A 22,193-nucleotide genomic window follows, 5' to 3' on the forward strand; every position below is an offset into this window, starting at 1 on the left:
CCAATCTAGAAATCACACAATTGAGAAAGAAGCATCACTGGTTGAACTCAACAATCCAGAAACGGAAGCACGCTTTAGAACAAGTAGGATTACATGAAGAGTACCATTGCTCATTCCTAAAATATACAAATATTTCTTCTTCTCATTTTAAACCCTGTCATCCTAATAACAAATGTTGAAGATCTTGCTTTTGGTTTCTTGGCAATATTTTAGAAATTCGACATCTTCTCAAGAGGATTATATAAAAAATAAGACTAAAGAATAACAGTGATATTAATCTATTTAGCAAGCTCAGGATAATAAAAAAAAAAAAAAAATCAATGACGAATGCCATCTTAATATGACATGATTTTAGTATTGAAAATTTATATTTAAAAGGCTGTGCCAATATATAAAGCACACATTCTATTTAATTGACATGACAAAAATTTATTTATTAGAAAATTTTAAAATTAAAATCTCTCACTAATCAAGTCTTCCCATGTCAATAAAATGGAGTGTGTAATTTACACATCGACTTTCAAGTAAAAGAACTTTAGTGTTTAGCATGACAATGCAGTCTCTAGAGCATTAATATTGGTGTTGCCAAATTTAAATGCAAAACAAAATTAGGCTAACAACTCCACTAAATTGTCTATATTGAAATAGACAAATGTAAATTTTTTACTTACAAGCTACAAAAATTCTACATATTTGTACGGTTAATATTTCCTATCTATTGAATAATTTATAAGTAACTTATCTCTCCTCCCACTCATATTCTCTCTCTCTCTCTCCACAGAGGCCCTTTGTTCTTTCTTGGGATAGAAGCTCCATCAAAAGTTATTTTATTCTTATTTTTCATAGGGCCACAGTGGCAGAAACACATTGTCCTTAGATAGGGCCATGGCCCCTCCAAAACTATATGAAAATAGAAATTACTCTCTTATATTTTATATATAATTCTATAAATTTAGAAAATAGTCCTCCTAAAATTTTTTAATATACTTAGAAATATTTTTCTTCAATTTTTTATATAGTCCCAAAGTTTTGTTTTATTTCTATATATTATCTATTTTTAAGGATGTGGCTTCTCAAAAATTAAAATTAAAACTAAGTTTAGGATAAATAATAAACTTATTAATATTAATTTTAAAGTTTTTTATTATATAATATTGTGTTTCTTAATATAGAATCTAAACTAAAAATATAAGAAAGATTATTTAAGATTGATGATCTATAAGAAAAATAGTTTGTAGTTATATTTTTATGATTTTTCAATTTCTTTTTAATTTACATAAGAGAAATAATGTTTGCAATCTTAAGATATGCAAGTCTCGCCCACTTTCTTTGAAAAAATAAATAAATTTATGACTTATATGAAAAAAAAATTATTTTTTAATAGTGGACTCCTTTTTTTTTTTCAAATGAAGTGCATGGATCTTACATATCCTAAAACTATATCTAGCATTACTCTTTATATAAATATGTCACACAGTAAAAAAGTTGATCCATCTCAATATTATTGTTAGTTCCACTACTGCCAACGCATAAAACCTCTCTTTCCCTCGAGTTTTTTTCAGCTTTGAAACCGAACTGAGATATTGGAGGAATACCTTGCTGATTGCTGAAGACATTGTTAGCATCAATAATTGTTTTGACTACAGGTGAAGAATGGTCGGTCTGGACCAGAGAAATCGATTGGACAAACTGTTTCGGTTAAGATCGGACTGCATCGACCATGAGACCGGTTTGTCTTGGTCCAAGATTCTATGTATTTTCAAGTTTAGGTCCGATCATAGGGTGAGGTTTTCCCGGATTGGACCGACTAAATAGGAAAATGTATTTTTTCAAATTTTAAATATATTAAAAACATTATTTTATATAATAATTGTATAATTAATTATTTAATTTTCATCTAAACTATTAATACATTAACAATATATTTAATTACAAATTAATATTCAATTAATTAACTAATGTATATTATCAATTCACCATTAAATAATTAGTAATTACTGATGTCTACATCTATGATCTAATTAAAGTTATTAGATGATTTTTTTATACCTAAGTTGTAACTTGTAAGTAAATATAAAGCAATGATTATTAATGTAAATTTTAATTAACTAATATATGATATCAATTAACTAACATATCACCAACTCACCATTTAATAATTTATAATATTATTTTTATATAGTAATTATATAAAATAATGATGTAATTTTCATCTAAATTATTATAATTGACTATATAAAATATTTTTTTAATGAATTAATTACATAATCTATATTAATAACTCATTTAATTCTAATTTAGTAATTTAAGTAATTTTTTTATTAACTTATTTAGGGAAGAAAATAAGAAAAAAATAATAATTAGACCGGACCGAACGAACCGACCGATAGCAGACTGACTGGATGTTCGGTCCGGTTCAATTTGAAAAAATTGATAGACTGAAATTATCCCAACCAGACCAAACCGATTTCACCGCTTAGCAACCTATCAAATTACTGAGAAGTATTTTTCACCCCAAACCCTAGCATTTACTACCGCATCCCCAAATGAAATACTATTATACAAATTTTGTAGTTATTAGTATTAAATATGACCATTTATGATTGTTTGAATAATAATTTAATTATAATTTGATCGATATAATTGTAAAATATGAAAAAAATAAATTAGATAAAAATCAATAAAAATATTAATTAAATAATATTTATTATTATTTTAACTAATAAATAAATAATTTAAAATTAGAATAGGTTTTAAATGAAATAGACAAAAGGTAATACCGTAATATATGATATTAGCCAAATTTTAAATTTGTGTTACGTATTCCAATGCTATTGCTTTTAGAGTATTGGCATTGGTTTGGTTAAATTCATCTTTAAATTTAATCAATATCAACACATTTTTACATTTGTTTATTCTATCAAAATTTAATTTTCACATTGGATTAGCCATTCATTCTCTATATAATAATAAAATATTATTAAATTAATAAATTTTTTATTTAATTTATTTTCCCACATTTTGTAATTCTACCAATTAAATGTTAATAATAATTATATTTTAATTAGATTAATATTAAAAAAAGTATTATTAAATGTTAATAATAATAATAATAATTATATTATATTACATTAATATTATTATATTACAATTAAATTAATATTAAAAAATTATTATTAAATGTTAATAATAATTATATTCTAATTAAATTAATATTTAAAAAAGTATTATTAAATGTTAATAATAATTATATTATAATTAAATTAATATTAAAAAAGTATTATTAAATGCTAATAGTAATTATATTCTAATTAAATTAATATTAAAAAAAGTATTGTTAAATGTTAATAATAATTATATTATATTAAATTAATATTAAAAAATATTATTAAATTTTAATAATAATTATATTCTAAATGTTAAATGTTAATTATATTCTAATTAATTTAATTTATTTGTTTGGAATGAGAAATTAATATTTTAATGTTTGATGAATGAATAATAGTCTTCTATCTTTAGCCAACCACTGTAGCAAAAGTCTAAATTATTTTAAATTTGTCCAATCCAATGTGAAGGATTTTTTAGCCAAATTATGTAAAGAGTTTTGCTATATACAAGCATAGTCATGTACTAATCTGTGTACCAATACTGATTTATTCATACTTAAAATTTAAATTAACATTGTTTTCAATAAAATCTACTTTTTGACCAATCACATTATATTGGTATACAGATTAGTACACAATTATACTTACAACCATATTTTTTCTTATGTAAAATTTAGCCAAACACCTCGTTTGGCCAAACTAATGTGGATGCTCTTCTAAAGGCAGCTAGGCGCATCCTAACTTAACTGACCAAAAGACCAAAAAACCAGACAGAAGACAAACAATCACAACATAAATATACCGTCCAAAACAAATCGTAAGGATAAAACTGTAATCGAGTAATTGTCTCATCAAACAAATTACACTTCAGAGTTAAGAGGTACATGGAGACCTAAAAGTGACACGTCTACCAAATGTACACCATTTTTTTCCTTTCATTTGGGACCCAAAACCAAAACGCCAGGAATAAGAGGCGAGTTCTGAAAACGTGAAGAAGGCTGGAGCTGGGAGTATTAGGCTATTAGCCCAATCTTCAGGATCTTCCCAAAACCCTCCCGGGGCCGTCTCTTTCTCTCTGGTTGTTTCAATAGCTTCTTCCATATGCACGGGCTCTCACGAAGCTCTCTCTCCGGTATCATGCGGACCGGCGATGGCGCACGTTACGGGAACGCCGCCGCTCCGATTTCCTGCTCCTCACGACTTTTTGATTCCGTATGCTTTTCAGTTCTCTGATCGATAAACTTTGTAATCATTAGCCATTGGATTTTCTTACAAAAAAGTTCTTAAAAACTGTTTAAAAGAAACGAATATATATATATATATATATATATATACACATTTAAATTTTGGTCGGGAATTCCAGTTTTAAGACGTTTTGAGTGAAATATTGTCGAAATGTAGATTTGCGGTTTCTCTTTTTATGCGTGGTAATGCCCTTTTGCGTGTTTCTATTTGTGAGTCGATTGCCATGTTCTTTGGGCATGATATCTTGATGTTTCTGATGCGTAGTAGGTGGGAGAGAGTGAGTCCAGGAGTCGTTGGTACTCTGTGTTAAGTGCTGGAAGGAGTCATTTCATCAAATATTCAACTCACGTAAACTTGAAGGGCACCTCGTTTCCGGGCAATCAATATGAGTCCACTGCTGCAGCACCCTGTGTGTCTGCCTTACCAGCTGAGAAATTTGAATTCTATAAGAGAAACTTTGATGAATACTTGGATTCATTACCATCTTCATGCTTTATAACAGAGGTAATAAGCATTATACCTTTGTATGGTAATGATTTGGAAATGTTTGTTGTTCTCTATTGACGTGTTTTTCAAAATATTAGTTCCTTCTAAAATGGGCGCCCAATTAGCTATAGTTAAATGAGGAAACTACAGCTAAGTGTAGGCTTTACTCCTGATGTATGCGATTTTTTTAGCATCTATTATTTCATCATGGTGCCTCTCTTTCTGAGCTGAATTGCAGGGTGAAGTAGTGTTTCAATCTGTACTCTATGCGCCAGCCATCGCTTCCACAAGAAAGGAGGACATAATCAATCCCAAGACCAAACATGTAAGGCTTTATGAAAAACAGCAGCTCGTTTCTGGTAACTTAGAAGGAAAGTGATAAAAAAAATATTGCTAAAGTTTGGACAAAAGAGGAATGCAATTTAATAACATAAGTAAAAATTTAATGTCAAGTTGTGGTGCTAATTGTTTTTCACTTGTCAAAAAACTTGTGGTGAAATAATTGTTTTCATTTTTTCTTGAATAGTTCCAGCAATATCTAAGCTTTGTGAAAGGTGCTGTGGCCTCAACGAACCTTCCACTTAATGTCCCGCGTGATATTCTTGCGGAGAGTCAAATTGTAAGCAGCATTATCTTTTTAACCTTTTTACGGGGTTGAAAAATTGTTAGTTATATCATACTAATTTTTGTTTCTATGCCTTCCTGAAGGTACAAATTATGAGAAAACCCATCAAAACCTCATCTTCTATTCACCTTCGAAGCCTCCTCTCTCAATCGGGTTCCCACCATTTTCGCGGATTCTCATCCAAACCCAACTTTTCATTCACACCCTTTGAAGACCCTCCCCCTAATCTAGTCTCCAAAATTTGTAGCATCCTCTCTGGTCCCCAATGGGAAAAGAACCCGCAACTCAAAACCTTGAGCCCCAAACTCAAACCCTACCATGTATCCAAGATTCTTGAAATCCATAACAACACGGACTCAGCCTTGCGCTTCTTCTATTGGGTCTCTAACCGACATTTCTACGTACGTGATATGGGCTGTTTTATATCGATGCTCAATAGGCTTGTGCAGGACCACCAATTTGCGAAAGCAGACCACGTGAGGATCCTTATGATCAAAGCTTGTCGGAATGAGGACGAGCTCAAGCAGGCTATGTCATATTTCAACGAGATAAGTGGAACTGGTTTTGAATTTACTCTGTATAGCTTCAATACGCTTTTAATTCAGTTGGGAAAATTTGATATGGTTTTTGTAGCACAAGATGTATATTATAAGATGTTGAACAGCAGGATTAGGCCAAGTTTGCTGACATTCAACACTATGATTAATATATTATGTAAGAAGGGTAGGGTGCAAGAGGCAGAGTTGGTTTTGAGTAAGGTTTTTCAGTATGATATGTGCCCAGATGTGTTTACACATACATCTTTGATTCTTGGACATTGTAGGAATGGTAATTTAAGTGCAGCTTTTAAGGTTTTTGATAGAATGGTGATGGAGGGGTGTGACCCAAATTCTGTTACATACTCAACCCTTATTAATGGCCTATGCAATGATGGGCGGGTGGACGAGGCGTTGGACATGATTGAAGCAATGATTGAGAAAGGGATTGAGCCAACCGTGTATACTTACACGGTTCCAATTACTTCCTTATGTGAAGCTGGGCGTGTGAATGAGGCGATTGAGCTGGTGGGGAGTATGAGGAAGAGGGGATGTATTCTCAATGTTCACACACATACAGCATTGATTAGTGGGTTGTCTCGAGCTGGGAAACTTGAGATTGCAATTGGGATATACCACAAGATGTTGAGGAATGGTTTGGTTCCAAGCACAGTAACATTTAATGCTTTGATAAATGAGTTTTGTGCTGGAGGAAGATTTGGTGTTGCTTTGAAGATTTTTTATTGGATGGAAGGCCGTGGTATGTCATTGAATGTTCAAACATACAATGAGATTATAAAAGGATTTTGCCTGCTGGGTGATGTTGAGAAGGCAATGGTCCTTTTCAACAAAATGCTCAAAGCTGGTCCCCCTCCAACTGTGGTTACATACAACACACTCATCAATGGGTACCTTAAATTGGGAAACAAGAACAATTCTATTAGACTATTGGAGTTGATGAAGGAGAGTGGTTGTGAACCAGATGAGTGGACCTACAGCAAACTTATCTCGGGGTGTTGTGAGGGTGGCAAGTTGGATCTTGCATCTAGTCTTTTCTATGAAATGGAGAAAAGAGGTATTAGTCCAAATCAGGTCTGTTACACTGCTATGATAAGTGGATACTGTACAGCGGGTAAGTTAGATATTGCCCTAACATTGTTTGAGAAGATGGAGGAAAGTGGTTGCCATCCAAGTGTTGAAACCTACAATGCCATTTTAAGTGGGTTGTCCAAAGATAATCGCTTTTCTGAAGCTGAAAAGACTTGTATCAAGATGGCAGAGCAAGGCTTACAGCCAAATGTCATTACCTACACATCTTTGATTGATGGACTATGTAGAAATGGTAGGACCGAGCTTGCATTCAAGATATTTCATGAAATGGAAAAAAGAAATTGCTCACCAAATCTGTACACATATAGTTTACTTATTTATGGGTTATGTCTAGAGGGAAAAGCTGATGATGCGGAGGGGTTACTTGAAGAAATGGAGGGGAAAGGATTGGTTCCGGATGAGGTGACATATACATCACTTATTGACGGTTTTGTTATGCACGATAGGCTAGATCATGCGTTCTTACTTCTTCGGCGAATGATTAACATGGGCTGCAAACCCAACTACAGAACATTGTGTGTGTTGTTGAAAGGGTTGCAAAGGGAGAGTAAGTTGCTCACAGAAAAGGCTGCAGCACAACATGAAGCTGTGTACAATTGCAGCTCAGATGAGAGATGTACCAATTTTGAAGTTTTATGTAATTTCTTAACTAGATTGTCAGAGAATGGATGTGACCCTACTGTTGATACCTACAGTACTCTGGTGACAGGCTTGTGTAGAGAAGGCAGATCTTGGGAGGCAAGTCAATTGATGGAAAACATGAAGGAGAGAGGCTTGTGTCCTAATCAAGAAATTTACGACTCTATGCTGGTTTCTCATTGCAAGAACTTAGAACTGGACCATGCTCTGAATATCTTCAACAAAATGACAATTAGAGTCTTGGAGCCTCGCTTATCAATCTACAAAGCACTTATTTGTGCTCTCTGCAGTGCAAGTCGGGTAGAAGAGGCTCAAAATTTCTTCAAGAGCATGCTTGAGAAAGAATGGAATAATGATGAGATTGTTTGGACAGTATTGGTTGATGGATTGCTGAAGCAAGGGCAAGTAGATCCATGCATGTCGCTTCTGCACATTATGGAGGCCAGAAATTGCATTCTCAATTCTCATACATATTTAATCTTGGCCAGAGAGCTGTCTAAATTAGACAAATCCATTGAAACATATGAAATATCTGACCAAGTTAAAAAGGACATAGATTGACGATGAAGTATGAATGTCTGTTAAATGGGACCAGTAATGCCTTTCAATCTTTGCCATCATACAGTGGGTAAGCAGACGTGCTTCTAAGTCTTCTTACTTTTTCTGTTTCCTTCATTTTTTTTTTTTTTAATATGTCAATAATTTGATTTTCTGATCTTTTGATTTTCAAGTATGATTTCTTAATTGCAAGAAGATGACAGATGATCGTGCGTCTGGCATACTATTTAAAGAATTTCTGACTCAGATTAACTCAGAAGGCTTAGCGTAGACAAATATGGTTCTAAAGGTAGCCTTACAGTCACGTTTAGCTAAAGTTCACATTCAGAGATTTATTATTGCTTTCACCATGTCTTTCAAGTAATTTTCTTGTTCTGTTCTAGTTTTCTTAGGATCGTCTTATCATTATTGTTTTGGTTCATTTGTCTTGCCAGGAAAGCAAAGTTTTGGTCCTTTTGTTATTGATTATAGCCTTCTTGGACTGTTTGCTAAGACATATTGGCATGTGTATATTACTGCTTGCTGGTCACATTCCACATACAACCTAGCTAGGCAATCTGAGGTCAAAAGAAAAGTTTTGGTCCTTTTGAAAGCCAATTAGGCCATACCATAAACTGTTACCCACGATCATGAAATTTTATGGATTATTTAATGAGAGCTTTTGAAGATATGCTTGACTAAATTACTGCAGTTCATATTATTGATATCACAGCTCCTTATGTGGTTTCTGACAAAGTCACAGACCTATAAAGCTTCCTAAGGGGCATTTCCCCACAAACAGCCTTTGGGAATTCAAGTTGTAATTACACCATGATTTATTAAAGCTTCCACATTTGAACTTGAATTCGAAATTGAGAAACCATAAATATACTGGGAATTTCTTTCATTGTTTCTAGTTGTGCAATTACATTTCACCTTTTTGATGCTACAATCCTCTGATGCAAGATTGTACATTCACTCTCTAGGTGGAGATAATTTGAGAGGCAAGTAAAAAGCTGAAGAGGAGAGGCCCACTTGCTTATGCTCTTCTAAGACTTAGGTGCCACCCCAGACCAATAAGTTTCCTGTCATTGGGAATCACATCTTTCTAGCCTGAAGGATCTCTCTTCCCACTCTCCTCCACATGCTTCCCCCCATATAACATTATACTATTAGGACGCTAGTATTCTGGTTAAATGAAGGGAAATTAGAGGAAACAGTTGATTAAAATGCTTGTTATTGTTCATCATAAGCATGCGTCTGATTCTCTCACTGCTTCTTCTTATACTGTTTTAAAAATTCATGTCACTTCTTCTTGATCCTTGCATTTTGTCCTTTTCTCTCTTTAGGAGGAAATATATTTTTAAAAATTCCTTTTCACTCTTTAATGTACTTCTTGGAGCCAATGGAATAGGGTCTGAACTGAAAAGGGGAAAGGGAACAACTTGGTAAGAAGTCAGACTCTTTTCAGCATGATTTGATTTTAAAAAAATGGTTCTGTAGATTTTTGGTTAGCTCCTTTTGTAAGGCACTAACTTGTCGTTGTGTCTATGATTACCCCTGGAAAAGCATTTGGAGAGTTAAGGTACCTGGTAAGGTGGTGTTTTTCTGTTTGTTGGTGTCTCTTGGTAAAATTCTAACCACGGATAACTTAAGAAAGCATGGAATGTGTGTAGTAGATTGGTGCTTCATGTGCAAGAGAGATGGTGAATCTATTAACCATCTTTTTCTTCATTGTGAGGTGGCCAAGACTTTGTGGAATGAGATTTTTGGTAGGACGGGTATTACTACTTATAAAAAAAAGAAAGAAAGATAAAGAACGCTCAAATGGGAGAACTTAGGGAGTTTTTCTTTAGTACCTTGAGTTGTTGGGCTAAGGCTCTTGTATTGAATGGAGATAATTTTCTTGTTTTGCTTTAGTCTTTTTATGTTTCTAGTGTGAATGTAGGTATTTCCTCTTGTATACTTCTTGTGTACTTGGGTTTTGCCTATTCTTAGTAATGAAATTCTCTTATTAATTGTGAAGAAAAAAAAATTGCTTGTTTTTTATGGTTTATATCTCTAATTTGAAATATGTTCCTAAAACATGTTCAGAAAAACAAATGTTTTGCCATGACCTTGTTCATGATGCTGCAATGTTGTAAATACTCTCTTTTAACACTTCCAACCAATCTCTTCTTGATGCAGAGAGAAGAGTTTTAGCACACAGCTTGGGCAAACAAATGCTTATGTAACAGTAGGGCCATTTCCAAGCAATTATTACAAGGTAAGGGTGCTCTTTCAGAGAACATGCCAGCTTATAGACACTTAAAATTGTTAGAATTGCTTGTGTCATTGGCTGCTGTTACTTCCACTCCTTTTCTTGACGTTTACTGGAATTATTTGCAAACGGTAGGTCGAAGCTCAACACACTGTATACATAAGGCAAGGCTGCTGACTTTGTGAAACCTTGGGTTTTAGCCATTTTTCTGTTAGAATCTGTTTTCATTGTGTAGCCCATGTGCTACTGCTACTCTCTCTCTCTCTCTCTCTCTCTCTCTCTCTCTCTCTCAATATTTGAAATCGGCTGGACTTTCCAAACTACCTATGTATGATGTTCAACAAAGAAAGCTGGATTTCTAATGCTTCAAGTCATAAGAGTGCCAGATTGAGATATTTACGTTCTTAACATGATTCCTTGTACATGTTTTTTTTTTTTTTTTTATAAGGATAGACACTTGATTGAATAATTACCCATGTTAGACAGGTGTGCTAACTATCTCACCTGATCATGTTCATATTCCCTTAAAATGAAACACATTTAACCTGGTTATTTATCTTGCCGTTTGTTACTAGAGTCCTAGTGAGCTCAATTGGACCCCCACTGTTGTGCATTACTAACTTTTCTCTGTTCATCCACCATTCAAAACTTGTCCCAGAAACTTCTATAAAAAACTTTAAAAAGAAAAGTTAATCCTTCTGAGGCCCCAATTAGGCATTTTTTACTCGCTAGTTATGCTATAATGGAAATTATTCCTACTGTTCTTTTTGCATATTGCATGCAGGAAGGAAAAGTGTGAAGCTTTAAATTTCTAGTGGAGAGAAGAATATGGCTGGTTTAAAATCAGCCAAATGCAGCCTATCGTCCTCTGTTTTCGCATTTGAGCTTTGGATGAGCTGCGAAAAGAATTTTATTTATTTTTATTGGCACTGGGTGTTCAAGAACAGTGTCCCGACTAATCTCGGGAGTGCACAGGCCCTCGGCGAGGAGTTTCCCGCAAGTGCACCTCGGGTAATTCAAGGGGAAAATCTCTCAGTCCAATGGTTCCTAGAAATTGTTTGCACCCAAGGAGATTTGAACCTTAGACCTGGGGGGAGCATACCCTCAAGCCTAAGTCCTTTACCACTTGAGCCAACACCTAGGGGTTGAATTGTCTTCTATACTCAACAAATCAGCATCACAAGTGCTCAGAAGCCAAATTCAATAAAACAGGCAAGTTTTATCATAAGTACTCAGTAGTTGAGTTAACTTTTTGTACCAATCCTCTATTTGTTTCAATAATGTTTTGATCTGTTGAGCTTGTAGCTCTTGCATCTAAAATAGTTGTCTCAAAGTAAGGAAAACCACAGATAACATATTCATTTGCCGACCCTAAACTAAAGAAAAGGCCAAAAGGGGTAGAGGATAGAGACAAGGGGTGGGGTGGAAGGGGATTTTAATAAGCAATGCCAAGGGTAAATCTTTTGTATACGAAAAATAATGCTATTTTCATGAATTTTTGTTCTGATTTTAAACTTTGATGTCCATTGTCCACCCTTGAATGTGAAAATTAAGTTCAAATATGATGATGGTGATGTGAGAAAGGCGGGAATTAAGGTTTGGGTAATATTTCTGAAACGAACGAATTAAAATGAGAATTATACTTACTACTAGGAACCTGTAGCAATTTTAATCTCTAGAGCTTAGCAACTCAATTGCTCATTCCGTTGCTGCAATTGCTTGTCATTCCTGAACAACCCATCAACCTGAACTATATTTTTTGCAGTTGGAGAAAATCATTGGGAAATTGAAGGCGAAGAAGTAAAGAAGCAGAATTCTTTGAACAAGTTGAGAAGTACTCCAATTCCGTTCTGACCAATCAAGTGAATGAAGAACGGGGAAGTCAACATAGAGCTACCAAGAAGGCTATCGGTCTCATACGTGGATGAGTAAATCAAAGTGGGGATTACACTCTCACGTATGTTTCTAACCTGGTAAATATTAAGTTAGGACAGGTGATCTTGATTGCTCCCACAGTTGAGTTTCATTCCCCCCAGGGGGTTTTTTCTCTGTTCTTTATTTATTTATTCTTTATTCATTATTTCCCTTCCCTTCCCTTCTTTCTTTATCTCCGAAAAGAGAAGGTAGGTTGGGATGGCATTGGCTACCAACAAAATAGTTGGAAAAGAAATATTATTTGTGAATTTTTACCTCAAAATGGAAGGTGTTATTCTCTTCGATGTTATATGGGTCTTCTTTAGCAGAATGAAGAACCTCGACCTTCCTATCACTGCCCAATCTGCCGGCTTTCACGCCCCATCATTCGAGCTTGAACCCCCGACCTCCCTCGATGCCCACAATCCCAACGGTGATGATGAATGATGGGTGGCTAAATTCGATTCTTTGGCAGAGCTCTGGTGACTCAATCGACGTAAAAGTTAGCAGCTGCATGCAGCACTAGAAAAAAGTAGAAAAACCGAGCCTAAATGATCACAAAATTTATGGTTTTGTGGTCAAAGTCGGGAACAGCTTCTTCCTACATTAGGGACAAATCAAATAGTACCTAATTAGGACATAATTTAAATGTAATTGTTAAATACTCAAATGCAAGTCCCATTTACGGCAGGCCTAGAAAACGAGGTTTGCTCACATCTCTCTCTAGAAAATGAGGTCTTGTTTGTATAACAAGGTATTTTCAAATATTTTTTTGTCAAACATCACTCATTCACAATATAATTTTCAATTTTTTCTTTTAATCATTACTTTATTATTTATCCAAACACAAAATCAACTTTTTCAAACTTCCAAACTAAGGATATTATGTAGGATGACGGGATTACCCCCTTCCCGCACCCCACTCCCGCATGTGTGGAGGGTTGTGTTTGCCCCCGAGATATGCCCACATCAAGGGCAGGCCCCCCGTCCATCACGGCACCACCCACTGATGATTGTGGGGAGAGAAAAAAAATACAAATTCACAATAAAAAGTCAAGATCCAAAAAAAAAAATCCAAACCGAAATACAAATTTACATTTTATAACAAAAACTATCTTAGACTACCATTTAAAACCCAAAAAAAATCCTAACTGAAATACAAATTTACATTTCACAACAAAAACTATCTTAAACTACTATTTAAAATCCTTACCAAACAATAAAACAATCCATCAGGGAGAGAGAGAAGATTGCGGCGGGGCGGGGGATTTAGGTTTAGGGAAATGCTACACATCATCTCACACCACACATTTTATATATTAAAATAATATTTTTTATTTTTATTTTTATTTTTTATTTCATTTTATTCTTATTAAACTAATTAAATTATTCTATTTATCATCTACACACTACATATTTATTATAGAAAAAATAAAAAAAAATTAAAATAAGTGTGGTGTGTGAAGTGTGAGAATGATAAGAAGAATTTTCCTTAGGTTTAACCTCACCCCAAAATAATAATGTTTCATCCTCTGTTTAAATAAGATAAAATAAAAAACTAAATTTGTTAGCAAAACGACATAGTATTGGTAGCAAATTTAAATATATATATATATATATATATATATATTTACATAATTGAGCTAGGCTTAAAGTCCAACTCGAGATGAGGAGGGGGTTAGGCTTGGGCCAAACCACCTTCCACCCCCACTGCTAGTGCCCTACCGCCCACCTATATTTTAAATAAAACACAAAAAATAATATAATTTTTTTAAATTTCAACATAACAATTATTTTAAAATTTTATAATATTTTTATTCAACTTTTTTTTTTTCTAAAAAAATTCAATAAAATATTTTAACTCAAATCAAACAATTTTACTATTATTCATAAATTATTTCATTATTATTTATAAATATTTTAAGATATTACAAATGTCCAAACGAGCTCAATCATGCCATTAGAGCATCAGTACATAATAAGGAACCTACTTCGAGTATTAATTAAAAAATAATAATATTATTATTATTTATTCTTCTAATCATATTCAATTCATATTTGAAGTTGACATTAAAAATTTGATGGATAAGTGAGAATTAGAAAATAAATTTTTCAATAAGAGATAATAAAATAATGATGACTAAAATAATTAAAAATATTAGTTTTCTTTAGATAAAGCAGAATGTGTGTTATTTTTTTAATCCCAAGACATTTTAAAGAAGAATAATACTATAATCATAAAATGCGCAAACATTTTATAATAATTTTGAAAAAAAATGAGATTTATTATTATCATTCATACAGGTTAGGATTGTACACTAACGTATTAGCATTGGTTTCGGTGCAAAAATGAGATCCGATATGGGAGAAAGCTGTTTAGAACTGGTCGAAATCGATTGACTGTGGGAGGGAAATCGATCTCTACGTGCATTTGCACGATCTTTGGTTTGTTGTCGGCGTTTCTATGAAATAGTTTATTAAAACTATTTCAAGACGACGTACTATATGTGTTTCTTTTTTTAACCTCCAGATTCCAAAACAATGTCGTTTCACTTAAATTTTATTTATTTAAATGAAACGGTGCCGTTCTATATACATATATTCCAAAATAAATAAATTAAATAGGATTGACCGGTTCAGTGATTTTCCAAGAGTTCAAACCAGCACCGATTGCCGATATCGGTTTTCTCAATTATTCTCTCGCCTGCCGATCGGTTCCTTATTGGTTCTGTGCTCCAGTGGCTGGTCAGATCGATTGTTAGTCGATTTCGACGATTCTTGTACAACCCTAATACGGGTACTTTATTTATTTATTTTTTAAAAATAAATTATGCAATGCTGAGAAGTTACACATTCAACGTTTGAAATATATATATATATATATATTTTTTTTTTTTTAAAAAAAAAAATGTGAAGACTCATACCTTGGGCCTGAGAGAGTCCGATTACCCGACCCTTTCACTGTTCACAGGCTCACTTAAAACTTAAAAAGACCAAAGAGATCGTCAGGACTCAGAATAACCTTTGTTATTCGAAGCCAGGCCTTGCGAAGTTTCGACCCTCTCTTTCAGACTTTCAGTCGCCTCTCCGTCGCCCTCCTTCTGCGTATCACCCCTAGGATTTGTTCCGATTCTCCGAATCAAACCAGGATTCATCGACTGTATTTTTTTGTATATCCTTCTCTTCCTCTACTGCTCTGTTCCCAGATTTCCCGTCCCCCTCGCATCACCTATATAATGATTAAAATTTCTTCGCCCTGCGTGACCTCCATCGTTGTCCTTCAGAATCTTCGCGTATTGGGTCCTGGTTTGAATCCTATCACACCTTACTGCATCGCCAATCATTCCTTCCTCTCCGCCTCTCGCTAAGTCTGCTCTCCCCACCTACTTTTCTTGTTTTTGCAACTAAGTTTTCCCAAAAAGCGTATGGAATTTGCTGTCTTCTCGGTCTTGAGGATATTACCGAACTGAAAATTGCAAAAAATTGATCTGGGAGTTTCTTGATCGCGGGCCTTGTACTGTTTGAAAATCTTACGATTGTTCCCATATATACGTACATATTGGCTTTGAGGAGATTACTTTGGTGCTTTTTTCCTGGGAAGTATGCCACAGGAGCAGGTGGGTTCTGCTCGTCGGAGCTTTTCGAGGAGGAGGTCGTTGAGATCTGGTGTAAATAGGGATGATAGAGGATGGACTCTGCTCCATATTGGTGCTCGTAAAGGTGATGTCAAGGAGGTAAGATTTCTTTCTTTGCTTCACTTTCTTAAACTCTAGGATAATTCTGTGACCTGAATTGAGCCTTTGGGATTGATTTTTTTTTTTTAAATGCATATTAAAGGTTTTGTATGTTTGCTTTTTCTATTGATACGTAACTTGTTTGGATTTAATACAGGACCTGATATGAGGGTAACTCAATCCTTGTGAACTCCTTTTGCACGTTTTCAAGTTATATAATACACTCATCTTACGAGAGCTTTAGCTATAAGGTTTTGAAGTTTTTTTTTTTTTTTGGGAGCATGTGGTGAGAGACTTCCGATTATGATGTTCACTGTTATAACGCTTAAGAGATAAGAATATTGTACATAGAAGACTTAATGATGCTTTGTGAACTGTTACCGCTAATGGACTGTGCTTTATGTCCTTTATTTTTTTTTCTTGTACTTATCCAAAATAAAATCCCTTCCTTTGTTCGGATAATTTAGTTTCTACTTATCAACAACAATGAGGGGAGCAAAAACTCATTTTTAGAAACTTTTTTATGTGCTGAAGAATATTCTGAAAACCTGCGTAGAATATGATGGTTTTAGTGAGAGACAAAGGTATCATCAATAGCAGGAATCTATATTCCGGGCAAATGAGCTTTAGATCAGGGAGGATGGAGAGGCCATTGGTATTAGAACTACCGGGTGCTTGTGTTAGGAATTTCATTACTATCGTACAATAACTCAGGATATGTAATTATATCAATAACTCTTCTTTTTACTCTACTTATATATATATATATATATATAAAGACAAATTTGTGTAGAAAGTCTTCCATAAAACATTATTATAAAACTTGAGTTTCTTTTTCACGGTAATCAGCCAGCTGAACATCTTCATTTTATTATTTATATTTCCTAAACCGTAATCCAAACCCATTTCATCTTTGATTGTTGACAAGACAATGGAATCTACAACAACAAAAGGACACAGATAATGCCAATCTTTCTGTAAGTGTGAAGCTTTGAGAATGGGTTATCAATTTGGTGGGTGGAAACATTATTGAATAAGAATAGAGAGAAAATAGATGGCTTGAGGAAGTTCATATGGTGTAAGCCATGTTAGTTATGCGATTGGAGAGGGATCTAGGATCTGTTTTTGGTTTGATATTTGGTGTGGTGAACAAGCTCTCAATGGGGTGTTTCCAGTCATCTTTCGCCTGGTTTCTGATCGGCATGCCTCTGTTTCAGATCTGTGTTAGTTCGTTCTAATGGTTCTTTTCAGTGGGATGTTTGTTTTGCTAGAGCTGTACAGGATTGGGAAATTGATAAAGTTTCAGCTTTTTTCAGTTTTTTATACTCTTTGAGGCTTAGTGGTACTGATGGGATGGTATGCTGTGGAGCTCCAAGGGGAGCAAAAAGTTCACAGTTTGATGATATTATAAGCTGTAGACATTTCATAATAGTTCTCCGTTTCCTTTGAACTGTATTTGGAGGTCTCACATACCTTCCAAAGTTGCTTTTTTCACATGGACTGCTTCTCTTGGGAAAATTTTGACGACGGACAATTTGAGGAAGTGTGGTTTATTGTTATGGACTGGTATTTCATGTGTAAGAAGCATGGGGAATCAATGGATCAGTTACTTTTGCATTGTGAGGTGGTAAGGGCGTTATGGGATGGAATTTTTTGTAGAATTGGTTTGGCTTGGGAGAGTGGTAGATCTTCTTGTGTGTTGGAACGGGCTTCATGGTTGCTCTCAAGTGGATGCAGCTTGGAAGATGGTTCCCTTGTGTCTTATGTGGTGTATCTGGATGGAAAGGAATGATTGGTATTTCAATGATAAGGAGCGCACTTTGGAGGAACTTTGGAACATTTGTGCACACATTACTGATTGGTGTTTTTAACCTGAAAGCTAGTAACAGTTAAACTGTGTTGCTATCCTAATAAATTTGCAATTTTAATCTGGCTAAAGAGAAGTCGATTTAATTTAAGTTAATTTATATTTTTCTGAGTAGTTGAGTTAATTTTATTTGAAACAGGTGAAACGACTTCTTGATGAAGGGATGGATGCGAATTTGGCTGCCTGGGGCTCCAAATCAAAAGGAGTGACCCCCCTCCACCTTGCTGCCGAGGGTGGTCACCTTGAGGTTATGGATGAATTGCTAGAACGTGGTGCTAACATTGATGCTAGAACTTTGGGTGCTTGTGGTTGTAAGTCAATTCATCTCATAGATAAAGCGGTTTCAGTACCCCTCCTGTCTTTTCTTCCATTTTCTCCAAATGAATAAATGATTTTGAATTCAGATGGACGATATTTATTTTTCTTTGTTTTTGGTTAAACCCAGGGACACCACTTCACAATGCAGCTAAAGAAAGGAGGAAGGAAGCAGTGAAATTCCTGATAGAGAATGGTGCATTCTTGGCCGCTGACATCAATGACGGCAGATTTAATCCACCCCTCCATTACTGCACTGGTCTTGAGTGGGCTTATGATGAGATGGTGCGCTTTAGGCAAGAGAACTCATCAGCTGGTGAGACTTCCTCCAGCTCAGAGAGCTGAAAATGCCCTCATTGCCATGGCCTCGTACTGTTACTTTTGTTTTGACTTGGTGTTTATCGCATTTACTTGAAATTCCTGCTTTGTGTTAGGTTTGCCCCTGGTGTTAACGTGCTTTATTTGTTGGTTGCCAACTTTTGACGTTTGAAATGTTATGATGCTCACTACACAGACTTCCTTGAATGTAAAATAAGTTGTAATGTGTGATTGGTTATGTCACTTTTTTTTAACATAAAATAACTGCTTTGGATAACATTCGAGTCTCTGTTCCGCATTATTATACTAGACACATAAATTTTTAGGGAAAAATCTAAATGAAGTTCATCTTGCGCATCCCTTGCGCACACCTTATGACCTGGCATACCCGCCACTTATCAGAAATGGGGCGATTTGATCATTTCTTTTGTTGTCTTCTGTAACCTCCCCGCTGAATACCCCCTTCCCCAACCCTGACCCGCGTTTCATATCCCAGCTGAATAACCCTTTAAGTGATAGACCATTTCGATGATAACCATTGCGCAAACTATGAATAAAAACAATGGCAGCAAAGATGAGATGCATTATCTATAAAACAAACAATTTCCACCTCAAAAAAGGAAGAGAGCATATCTCGACAATCTGGTTAGCTAGAGAGAGAACTATTTCAAGTTCCCTTTTTGGGATTTGTCTGAACCCCAATTATAAAGAGTGAATAATCTAAGTGGTGGTGGTTCATCTCTTTAAATTAATTTTCACTTTTTTCAGATTCTTTGAGAAATGTATTCATTCATCCCTATTCTCATATTTTCATCAGAAAATCATGAAAAATAGGAAAAAATACATCATTTTTAACAATAATCGTATGTGCACAAAAACCATAGAATTATAATAAAATTGAAGACTCGAAAGTAGAAAATTTAGAACCAACCAAATACGGACAACGAGGAATGGCGGCGGAGGAAACCAACGATTTTTCTATTTGAGAGACGTGAGTGCGAAAGTTTTTCCGATGTAGTGGCGGTGGCGGGAGAGTCCAACGAAGATGTGCAGGCAGTGGGTGCGACGGTGCGTGCAGAGACATGCTTGTGTGGAGATGGTGTCAACAAAGACGATAGCTTTTTCGTGGATGATGAGGGGGAGGGAGATGAAAGCTTCTTCTAGTTTATACGTGTTTACCCATTTTCCTTTTATTTTATATATATATATATATATATATATATATAATTGTCCTGCCATGTCAATAGTGGTGAAATGTAGGCAAACTTGTCTGTAGTTCTAGAATTTTGAGTAAGTGTGATCTACTTTCTATAAAATATCTATACAAAAATTGTATATTTAAAACTTGAGCGGTATTACTCCCACTGAAAATTCGGTACCAAATGGTACCGAATAGTGTAAATCATTTTTTTACATTTTTCATTCTTTTTTACACATTCTTTTAATCATTATAAATATTTAAAAATAATAATAAAATTATTATAAAATATTTTCTTAATTATTAGGAAAAAAAATTTTGGTGAAAAAATGGGGTAGAAAAGTGAGGTAGGTTTCCTCTTTAAACTTCATATATATTATTGTTCAATGTATTATTTTCGACTTTTAATGTTATGCATAGTGATAAAATGTTAAAAAGGAATAAGATTTATTATTAAAAAATTAATTATTATTTTCATATAAATTAATTAAAAAACCTCCACGAACGTACGATATACTGTCGAGGAAACGGACAAATTTTCACTTTTAAAGTTTCCAGAAAGCCACGAAAATCTCAGAGAATAATTAAATAATAATAATAAAACATCATGTGGACCAGTCTCGTCCAAAATTCTCCAAAGAAAATGACTTTAATAAATAAATATTGAAAAATCATCTTATTTCCATGGATGTATCCAGCCGGTTCATCCTCGGCAGGATATGAACGGCCACCGCTTCGAATCCCGCCGGCGCATCCAACACCCAAAATCTTCCAAGTGGTGAAACCACGTCCACCACAATGATCCCAAGACCCCCACGGCAAACGACGCACACTCGCCCACCTCCGGCGGCAATCTGCTGGGCACCTCTGAGCCTCTCTGACTCCAATATCTTCTCCCACACATCCCTCTCCGGCACATACTTTCTGAGAGCTCCTTTACCCTCATCCAACGCGTACATGACCTCCTCGTTCATGGCTGCCACCGGCCCTCTCCACCCGGCAAGCATGCCTTCCGGCATCTCCTCCCATGTGTCCTTCTCCACGTCGTAAACCACTCCTTTTGCGGCATCGCTTCTCACGTTCACCATACAAAGCTTCCCTCTCCATCCGACCGCATCGATTGCTTCTCTGCAAAATCGCCCGTCTTTAAGCCAGCTCTTTCTTTTCCACTCCCATCCGAAATATCCGAGGTGGTATCTGTCGCTCTTATCTTGTATGTGCAAATCCCACTTCTCCACCGACCGAGCGGTATCCGTGGAGTAGTGGAATCCCATCCCACTGGCCACATACACCGCGCCGCGAACTGAACCCGCTGCACACCAGCGGCGCGGTGCGGCAAGTGGAGGGCCAAAGGTCCATGCTTTAGACAGTGGATTGAAGACGAGAGGGTGAGAAAGTGCTGGGAAAAAATTATGGGTGGTGGCAGCGAGCAGGATAAGGTTACCGGAGACGGCTACGGATTGAATGGGAAAGTTTCGGGATATGAAAGATGGGTGGTGAAGGAGGACACGGAGGGGTGGGTCAGGAGGTGGAGGAGGGAGAAGATGCCAACACGATGAGATCGGGTCGAAGGTGAAGAAATCAATGGCATTCAAATGATTTTGAGACGCTGTTGATGAAGAAGATAGAAGCGCATACAAAGAGAGGAAAGGAGGGAAGGAAGGGGAATAGATTAGGCTGCGCCATGAGCGGCAGACAGAGTAGAGCGAAGAAGGGTGGACGAGGGAGAGGCAGAGTTGTGAAATATGATCGGGAAGTCCCGGTAGCAGCGGCTGATCATGATGAGGCAGATCATGGCGGTGGCTGCGATCCAATGCGAGGGTCGTCTCAGTGTCAGTGCTTGGAGTAGTACTGGTGATGGCGTCGGCCATGGATGCTAAACAAGCCGGGCTGGGTGAGGTGGCTGCAGGGGTTTTGTGTTAGAGGAGGGCTTTTGGAAATTGGAACATTACTAGTACTGGAGCCCTTTACCTTTTAAAAGAGGCAAGCTTTAAACTTGCAGGTAGCCGTGAAAAATGGAAATCTCTGGTTTTTGGAGGAGAATAGGAATTTGTTACAATGTCAGGATGGTAAATAGGAATTTCTATTCATCATCATCACGCCATACACTACACATAGTACAACCAGATAAGCGTTTGCCTTTTATTTCCATTGATGGAAACATTTATTGTAACCTAACCAAATTATCAGGAAAATAAGGTAATTTAGATTCACGTGCTTCCTTGTTTGTTTATACTTTATAGGATTAATATAAAATAAGAATAATACAAGACATATCTATAATAATAGAGCAATACTACGT

The 22,193-nt window shown here is 35.4% G+C and overlaps 3 protein-coding genes across 9 annotated transcripts; 2 read left to right on the forward strand and 1 right to left on the reverse strand.

The window, feature by feature from the left end:
- Nucleotides 1-4,015: 4,015 nt before the first annotated feature.
- On the forward strand, nt 4,016-11,754 carry LOC122290222 (pentatricopeptide repeat-containing protein At5g65560-like). Of its 7 annotated transcripts, none has more exons than XM_043097811.1 (8): nt 4,016-4,319; nt 4,620-4,856; nt 5,077-5,163; nt 5,365-5,457; nt 5,547-8,376; nt 8,480-8,595; nt 10,473-10,551; nt 11,330-11,754. In XM_043097811.1, the coding sequence occupies exons 1-5, from the start codon at nt 4,209-4,211 to the stop codon at nt 8,307-8,309; spliced, it is 3,291 nt and encodes a 1,096-aa protein (XP_042953745.1). In that variant the 5' UTR covers nt 4,016-4,208; the 3' UTR covers nt 8,310-8,376; nt 8,480-8,595; nt 10,473-10,551; nt 11,330-11,754. The 7 variants fall into 7 exon arrangements, with proteins under 7 accessions (XP_042953745.1, XP_042953746.1, XP_042953748.1 ...); XM_043097812.1 differs by having other exon boundaries at nt 8,503-8,595; XM_043097814.1 differs by having other exon boundaries at nt 8,510-8,595.
- Nucleotides 11,755-15,466: 3,712 nt separating this feature from the next.
- Nucleotides 15,467-18,970, forward strand: LOC122290224 (phytochrome-interacting ankyrin-repeat protein 2-like). The gene is made up of 3 exons (XM_043097818.1): nt 15,467-16,193; nt 18,200-18,371; nt 18,506-18,970. The coding sequence occupies exons 1-3, from the start codon at nt 16,062-16,064 to the stop codon at nt 18,718-18,720; spliced, it is 519 nt and encodes a 172-aa protein (XP_042953752.1). The 5' UTR covers nt 15,467-16,061; the 3' UTR covers nt 18,721-18,970.
- A 1,489-nt stretch (nt 18,971-20,459) lies between these two features.
- LOC122290225 (F-box/kelch-repeat protein SKIP25-like) lies at nt 20,460-22,193 on the reverse strand. The gene has a single exon (XM_043097819.1). It carries the CDS (start codon nt 21,760-21,762, stop codon nt 20,563-20,565), a length of 1,200 nt encoding a protein of 399 aa, XP_042953753.1. The 5' UTR covers nt 21,763-22,193; the 3' UTR covers nt 20,460-20,562.

The sequence above is a fragment of the Carya illinoinensis genome, chromosome 12 (assembly GCF_018687715.1).
Source record: "Carya illinoinensis cultivar Pawnee chromosome 12, C.illinoinensisPawnee_v1, whole genome shotgun sequence".
Lineage (NCBI taxonomy): Eukaryota > Viridiplantae > Streptophyta > Magnoliopsida > Fagales > Juglandaceae > Carya > Carya illinoinensis.